Source organism: Amblyomma maculatum, chromosome 1 (genome assembly GCF_055883805.1).
Source record: "Amblyomma maculatum isolate TAMU_Amacu chromosome 1, ASM5588380v1, whole genome shotgun sequence".
Classification (NCBI taxonomy): Eukaryota; Metazoa; Arthropoda; class Arachnida; order Ixodida; family Ixodidae; genus Amblyomma; species Amblyomma maculatum.
In genome coordinates this window covers 207,583,042-207,591,130 of record NC_139344.1, presented here as the reverse complement: position 1 = coordinate 207,591,130, position 8,089 = coordinate 207,583,042, and the positions used below count along the sequence as shown (strand labels likewise).

Below are 8,089 nucleotides of genomic sequence, written 5' to 3'. Positions count from 1 at the left end.
CGTGTCAGTGGTACAGTGACTAAATACTAAAGTGTGATTACCGCCAAGCGGCGCCTATGGTGAGCATTGAAGCCGTCTGGTGATGCTTCCGCTAGATGGCGCGCCTTCTCGCTTACACGTCAGGTCGGCGCACGAAACGCGTGCTTGAACCCTGGAGTGTGCACGGGATGTGGGCGCTTTGCGTTGTTTTTTGGCGCAAATTCTGCCTCACGGTGTAGGATGAGCCGGCGACAAAGTCATTGTTTTGTACCTCGTTACAAAAGCGGGTACAAATCGTACTAGGAATAGTTGTTCTGTGTGCGAAATTATTGAAAGGCGCAACGCTGCTGTTTGCGAGCTGCTTTGGAAAATAATTGCTGTTACGTCAGCTTTGGCACGTTATTTACGGCACAACTGCTAATGTTAATTGATAGAACGATCGTGGGTGGCCCTTTTGTACGGCGTGTTCCGGACCATTTTTCTGATTGTGCCTTGATATACATGTGTCAAAAACCGTTTCAAGGAAAATAATCATAAGGTGAGGCTGTGCCCATCGTTCAGCACTGTCATAAAGGCGACGACATATAACGATTAAGGGGCTGCGGCCACTGCCATGTGAGGAGCCTGATGACCTGACGGCCAGTTCTGAACATAAACTGGCTTTTAATCACATACATGCACGCATGGACTTTTCTGTTACGTCATAAAGGTTCGTGAGATCAGTGGGGTATCACTGAATGTAGCGCGCAGTGTGCGCCTAACTGCTGATCTGGATCTCCTGGGCGCCGATCGAGGAACGTATACAATAACACATGCAAAGAAGGTATCGGGAAACTTGTTAGCAAGGTAACACAACACACTAATAGAACACTAAATGAATTCACAAGTAATATAAGTGATAACATACATCAAACGCAGCGCTGGTCTGGAATAAATGTATCACAACATCATTTCAACAGCACTTTGGAAGCCAAGTGCACAAACTACATCATTCGGAGGCTTATTCCAGTCCAGAATTGTTTTAGGGAAAACCGAATACTTAAATACATTAATGTGGCATTGATAACTCAATCTTTTTCGTGTTGTCTAGTATCTCCGAAATGTAATATGGCTGCTTTAGATAAGTGTTTTTATTAATACCGGTACAATCATTTAAATGCTGCACAAGAACTTCAGCCAGTAGATTTTTCTTCGGGTTGCTAAAGTCTTCCACCCAATACGGTCGCGAAGTTCAGAGCTCTTGATACGAAAATGATAACTACCAGTTATTTAAATAACGCCGCTGAAGAACTGAAAAACAAAAAAAAAATAAACAAATGGCGGTAATTTAGAAATTTTCCCAATACTTCAGTGCAGGCTAATCAATTATAGAATGAAATTTCGTTGTGCAGCAGAGGTGTTTCTTCTTGTCTCACAGAAGAAAAACAGCCAAATTAAGCAGCCCAGGCAAAATCAGTAGCGAAGCAAGACAGTAACTGCGAAAACAAAATTACTACTATCCCTAAGTGATTCTTCAGCTGCTCACTTATCTATTCGGAAAACAACAAAATTCATGGTGAAAAAAATTCAGGTGTGGTTTACTAGCACGGATATACATGCAATGTTTACAGCTCATGTTTAGAAAAGTATTGCCTCCTGTAGCTTTGTTATGCCATGCCTTGGCACGCTTAGCTAAGTACCTAAATAGTTCCTTGGGTTTTCATTAGGATTAAGGAGACCTAATTAACGTCTTTAGTGCCACTGTGTGATATAGGATGAAGCCAACGACCTTCGATCAAAGCGCAGCTTGAAAGACTGGCAGCTTAATACCTGAAAAAAAAAAAAGAAAACTGAGTACCGAAATTGTGGAGTGGTCTATCTAGCACTGTGGCCAGCAAAGTTAATCGTTTTACCTCGGCCCGTGTCTGGTAGCAGTTACTGGCGGCAAGTTTTTCTTGGAGTGATTGCTCAAAGGAGGTTTTAAAGCCACCCCGGCGAAATCCCGCTTAGAATGCTGGCTGTAATTCTTCCGCTTAAAAATGGCCGCTGCATAGAATAATAAAATTACATCGGCATGACTTAGATAGTTGCCAAATAAATAAAGATGCCGTGTAAAAGTGGGACTTAGATAGTTGCCAAATAAATAAAGATGCCGTGTAAAAGTGGAGGTCGCAGTAAGAGCAGAAAGTATGCATCGGATCTTGAAGGGATGTCTCAGACGCGGCTGATTAACCGCGCGGCGAGCAGACGACACGCAGTGAGCGGACGTGTAAGCGTTTGTCAGCGCCCCCTGGATCTCCCGCTCCGGAGCATCACGGAAGGGCTTCAGAGTCGGCAGCGCGGTCCGCACACTTCCCCTATTCCAGTGGTGTCTCGTGCGTTTCGTAACAGTGGCTGTTCTCTTGCAGCGTGCCGCTGATTTGTTGCAGTTTTGCTGCTTTGTGCAAGTTTTCACGACTTTCCATATTTTAAGCTCAAGCTGCTGCGAATATGGGTGCATTATCGAACTTCAAGCGCGTGCAGCAGTGGGCGACGTTCACGCGCCGTTGGCTTCTGTACGATGCTCGGTGGCAGAACCCGTTCCAGTCCGCCGAGATGATCTCCGGTGTATTACAAGGCAGTCATAAGCCCATATTCCATCGCACGAATGACTGCGGCGACCATGTGGTGGTGGTGAACTGCAAAGAGGTCGCCATGCCGTGGTACGAATGGAAGTACCGTATGTATTTCCACGACACACGTTTTGCTGGCGGGCGCTCCTGGACTCCAGCGTGGCAGGTGCAAGACAGGGACGCAACAAAGGTTCTCTGGAAAGCCGTGTACAGAGCACTGCCGGGTGACCTTCGTAGGCGGCCGCGAATGGCCAGGTTGCATCTCTTCCCCGACGACCAGGTGCCATACGATATCATGCAGAACATCTCGGGCCAGCTGAGGCAGCTCCGACCAGTGCCCAAGAAGCTCACAGAGTACTCGGAGGAAGAGCTATCAGAGTTCCCAAAAGTCTTCGACTATCCGGATGACTACGTTATTCGCTAGCCGAGCCATCGTGACTCACCGTTTTGCGCGTACGTGTAACCCAACCGGTAGTTAAGAGGCTTTTTTACCTGTAGAATAAAGTGCTGCAACCGCATACTCGAATTTTTCTTGTCACGTAACTGGAAAGGTTTAAAGGGCGAAATGGGACAGTATTCAATGAAAGCTTAATGCCTATGACATTAACAAAATCGTCAATGCTCTACCATTGACCAAGCGAAATGCAAAATTGCAACTGGATGAGCACAATATTTATTTCTCACTAACATGCACACTTATATTGACTGACAGCTGAGATCCCAGACTAGTGGTGCCCAGCCTTGTCCTTTTCAAACTTCACAACCTAAGAAAATGAGAGACATGAGATCAGTACTCGAAGCAGGCAGTTGCGTGCCAAAAATTATATTACATGCATCACATAATGCATTGCTTGCCAAAAGGAGCATAAGCAGGAAGAATGGCCCCAATATTAGCAACACAAAAGGATACAAATTAAATATCAAGAAAACTCCAGCTTGATATACTATCTACATCTTTGAAGAGTGCAGTCTGGACACCATGCTCACAGCACGTAGGTAAGAGGCCATCAGAAAAACAAGCCTTCCACAAAACATCTACCACACATAGAACTGTGCTCTTACTGGTACAAACTGTAACTACGAAAGGAGCTTGAACAGAAAAAGTGCACAGGCAATCGTACAATGCACTGCTTCAAATATGTGTTGGCCGTATTAGTTGTACATTTTGTTTTCATATCGATCCCCTCTCTAATTTGGTTTTGCTGCAGGCCCACATGGTGGTGGACAGAGGCCTGTAGGTGAATATTCATTTTTGCTAGCAGGTGCCTGGAAGGTAGGAGGATCTTGATACAAACAACCTGTTTTCACCAAAGGGGATTTATTTTGCTAATGCAACAAAACTGAAAAATAAAAAATACTTTCGATTTCTTCAATACAAAATTAACTTCATGGCAAACTAAAAGCGCTTGCTGACACAAGATTAGATAAACTATCCATTTTTCAAGGCCTTGGCTATTTTATATGTACTGTCATTGCAAAAAGTAACCAGGCAGTACAGTCTTCTCCCAACCCTATAGTGGAGCACTTATGCTACTCCTCAAGATCTTACAATTTTGTAAAGTTGGGAGGATGCTTGTCCCGCCTTTTGACCTTTCCATCTTTAGTGAAGCCGTAAAAGCTGTTATATATGGAGAAGCCAATCATGCAGCTTGGTTGCTTTTGACAAAGATTAATACTACATAACAGTGAAGTGAATGAAATAACCTTCTATGATCAAAATACACTGGGATATTGCAGGCTCAGTATACCTATTAAGTTCCACAAGGCTGCCCCCCAATGGACTGTGATCTCAAAACCCTATTCTGTTTGCTTCCAAAATGGCTAAAATAACTATTTTTTTTCTCCCTTTAACTGAGGTGAAGTGCCAGATAGCTGCACTGTGTCCCACTGAATGAAAGAGCCTGATGAACTGTAAAGTGGTTAAAGAAACTGTAAAGAAACAGTATGCATATTCCAGGGATGCTGTGCCAAATAAGCTTTCAGTGATGAGCAGTTGCCCTTACTATACTCGGGGACAATTTTTTGTGGCAAAGGAGCCAAAGCTACGGGGGCGGGGCTTTCCTTGCGCCTGTTACTACGCCATATAGTTCAGAGTACCTGGAGCCAATGGTTGTTCAGCTTTAACAGTTTCCTTGGCTCCCACTAAGCAGCAGCATGTTCCTTTACATCGAAGCAAATGAAGATAAGGTTGCGACTAATCAACACCGCACACGACGTACGCTGTCGAAAACAGAAGCGCGCAGAAATAGGCGGAGAAAAGCGGCAGATGCATCCCACCCGACCCCGCGTGCGCTCCTCGCGCTTTGCGAGGTTGTCGACAGGCTGCAGCCATTGACTGGAACACTGCGTATTAAACTCCCGCTGTACTGGCTAGTACTGTAGTATAGGACTAATACTATAATAATAAAGTTAATTATATTAGTCTTATACTACAGTACTAGCCAGTACAGCGGGAGTTTTAATGTCCCGAAAGGGACCTTTGAGGAAAAATAAATAAATAAATAGTTCCGTAATGGTATAACATTCCAGAGCATCACCTGCGAAATTTCTGGAGGCACTATATTCTTGTGCGAAGTGAGCTGGTGAGTTTCGGTTCCGTAGCTTCCACCACACTGCCACAGAAAGTTGTCCCCGAGTATAGTAGACAGCTAACCACCAGTGCATAAATGAGCGCCTCAGAGAACCCCTGGTACAGTTCTAAGTGCAAATTGGAGTAGTAGCTTCTTAGCAAGCATCATTCTTCAAATACAGGGACAGGCAAAGTTGTGAGTCTGCTAAAAAGAGGCAACTTTGGGACTCTTATATAACCACCCTCATTGCTTTGATAGACTGAGAAGCTGCTGCTGGCAGGTGGGAATTAATGCCCTGAATTGACATGTCAGCTTATGAGGGTTGCTGTAGAGAAAGGCTGTAGATTAATTTAGACCGCCTGAGTATGCTTTCTTTAATGTACACTAACATCGTACAGCATACAGCCATTTTTTCATTTCACCCTTTGTAATGCAGCTGCTGGAGCCAGGATTTTAGCCCATGACTTCAGCAGTCAAACACCGAAGTTACTGCAGTAGGTGAAATTGGAAGTAAAATTTATATTGCGCACATAGCATTTTCGTATTCTCTTTTCCCTTGTGCATTTTTTTTAAAGCAGTCACCACATGAATCAGCACAAATGAAACTTTTGGACAATTTTACCTACCAACAGCCACTCAGCCACACTGGCTCAGTGGCGAAGACGCTTGGCTATTGAACCGGAGTACCTGGTTTCAAAACCGACTGAGGCGACCATGTTTCGATTTCGAAAGGGCGCAACACTGTGCGATGTCGGTGAACGATAAAAGACACTAAGAAGGTCGAAATTATTATGTACCTCTCCACTGCGGCACCTCTTAGTCTCTTCTTTCATTCCCACCTTCCTCCCTTCCCTTACTTATAAGCGCAGTTGACCAAAAAGTGACAGATATTGCACCTTTCCTATGAACCGATTTATGATTTTACAATATCGCCTGTGCTCTTTTATTAAAAATCAGTTGACTGAGGAGCTGTCCCCTCTGTTCTGTCCTAGAAGGCTGTGTCTGTACACGTTCAGTATTGCCCATACCAACTTGCCCTTTATTGTTCATAACCATCAACCAGCAGTTGTCTATATTCTGATGGCTTCTACATGGCAACGGATTCAAAAGTGTATATGTGAGTCAGTTCTTCCTTTGTAGCACTATTCTTTTATAACAGCTTATGGTAAAACATGGTAAAAATGTAGAAAATACAAAAAACATTTGTGGCGAACTCCCACGTGTGGCACAGCTTCAAACAAAGCCTGCCTCGAACGCTCTTAAACGGGACTGGTTGAGAAAAAGAAAAAAAAAGGGAAGCTGCGGGGGAATTGAGCGGCAGAGAAGGATGGAACGAGTATAGGAGAAGACTAGGAATGAATGAAGCTGGAGCCGAAGAGGAGGAAAAAGTCTGAAAAAAATAAATAAAAAAATAACACAAAAAGCCCGAAAACACAAGAACGATTAACAGGGCTTGACAATGCTGCAGGCACTTATATGAAGCAGAAGACTTTTGAAAAGCTTTAGGTGATCTTTCCGGTGAGACGGTTGTCACTTTTCTTGACGATAAAGGAAAGGATGGCAGATTTACACTGATCGCTCTGTCTACGCAGTGCTCGCGCACGCTGGTCGCTGATTCAGCGACACAGCCATGAGAATGGAAAACTCCATTACAGCACGGCACAACGAGCAATCTACGGTTTCTAATACACATGCATGTTTTCCTCTTTGTCAAGTAAGAAGTATGTAAGGATTGTAGCATGCCAAATTTTCTCTTTTGTTGAAAGAACGTCCTGCCTCAAATCCCGACTTGAATGCTAGGTTTTTTCGTTGTTTTTTTTTTTTTTTTGTAATGATACTTATTGCCTCTTTAACCACACTTCCAAGTCCTCTGCCATAAAATTAAGTTAGGACAGGGGAGGGTAGCATGTGGCAGCCAACTGCTCGATCACTTGTTTGGAGCAGGAGGGCGTTCACGGATAAGTAAAAAAAAGAACAGTACCGTTTAACTAGTCTCGATTGAGCAGTATGGCATGAGATATAGTTCATCATTCGAGATTCAATAGCTCAGTAGACATCGAAATGGCATTAACACAACAATGAATAAAGTGTATGGAATGGCAGACAGGGGCTTTATGAATCACATCAACAGATCTAGAAGAGCGAAGCGGACAGCTGGTACTTCCACGTCAGATAGAGAAGTTTTTTTTTCTTTTTTTTTGCACATTTTTGTTTGGTTTGTATTACAAAAGCAATGAAAACCGGGGGAGAGCAGGCAAAGGGTGTATTGACACCTGACGAATTAAGGGCCACCCACCCCGTAAGAAGACTTTTTACAGAAATTAAACTAAAAAAATCGCATAATGACACACAACACAAAATATGCACATAATTATACAATAGAAGGCAAGTTATATGACAGCATATTGCTGAGAAACAGATTAGACAGGACATAATATCGCATTACTCCCAGAAAAAAAAAAAATAGTATGTGTACAAAAGGAATGCCAATTGGCACCATGCAGATAGTGCAGGTGGCCATGAGTTGCTCATTTTCTTCTTTTTTTTCTTCTTCTTCTTTTTGACGAGTTGAGAAAGACTGCTAACGCAGGTGAAGGCAGTGTGACCTTTTTTGGGAAAAACACTTCGCAGAAAATCCAGGCATGATTGCCAACTCACTGCTCGTTTGACGGCAGCGATCCAAATTTAGCGTTGCTTCGCTTCGTAAAGCTTATTTGGTGACATGAAAAATATTTTATCAGGCCAGTGAAAATGTGTACAATCCAGTGACTGCAACTTAGCAATTCATTTGTGACCATAGAATGGCGCGAATAGAAAGAACGAACAGCGAATTCTCCCCATGCACAGCAGATCCGCCGCGTCTTCGTGGCGCGGCCAGACGCACTGGCCACTACAAAGATCTCCTTCCCGCCGCGAGGGGCATTCGAATCGCACCGCGAGTTACCCCTG

At 43.8% G+C, this 8,089-nt stretch overlaps 2 protein-coding genes across 2 annotated transcripts in view; one reads left to right on the top strand and one right to left on the bottom strand.

Annotated features, from left to right (window-relative positions):
* Positions 1 to 2,280: 2,280 nt before the first annotated feature.
* mRpL13 (mitochondrial ribosomal protein L13) lies at positions 2,281 to 3,090 on the top strand. The gene has a single exon (XM_084590135.1). The coding sequence runs from the start codon at positions 2,449 to 2,451 to the stop codon at positions 2,992 to 2,994; it is 546 nt and encodes a 181-aa protein (XP_084446261.1). The 5' UTR covers positions 2,281 to 2,448; the 3' UTR covers positions 2,995 to 3,090.
* Positions 3,091 to 3,202: 112 nt separating this feature from the next.
* Positions 3,203 to 8,089, bottom strand: part of LOC146205451 (mdm2-binding protein-like) — a 41,328-nt gene continuing 36,441 nt past the window's right edge. Inside the window, exon 20 of the mRNA XM_084590134.1 lies at positions 3,203 to 3,334. Coding sequence (XP_084446260.1) covers positions 3,296 to 3,334 — 39 coding nt within the window. The 3' untranslated portion in view covers positions 3,203 to 3,295. The remainder of the gene's footprint in view (positions 3,335 to 8,089) is intronic.

Coding starts and splice junctions, on each gene's coding strand:
- mRpL13 (XM_084590135.1), top strand. CDS start 2,449: ATGGGTGCATTATCGAACTTCAAGCGCGTGCAGCAGTGGGCGACGTTC.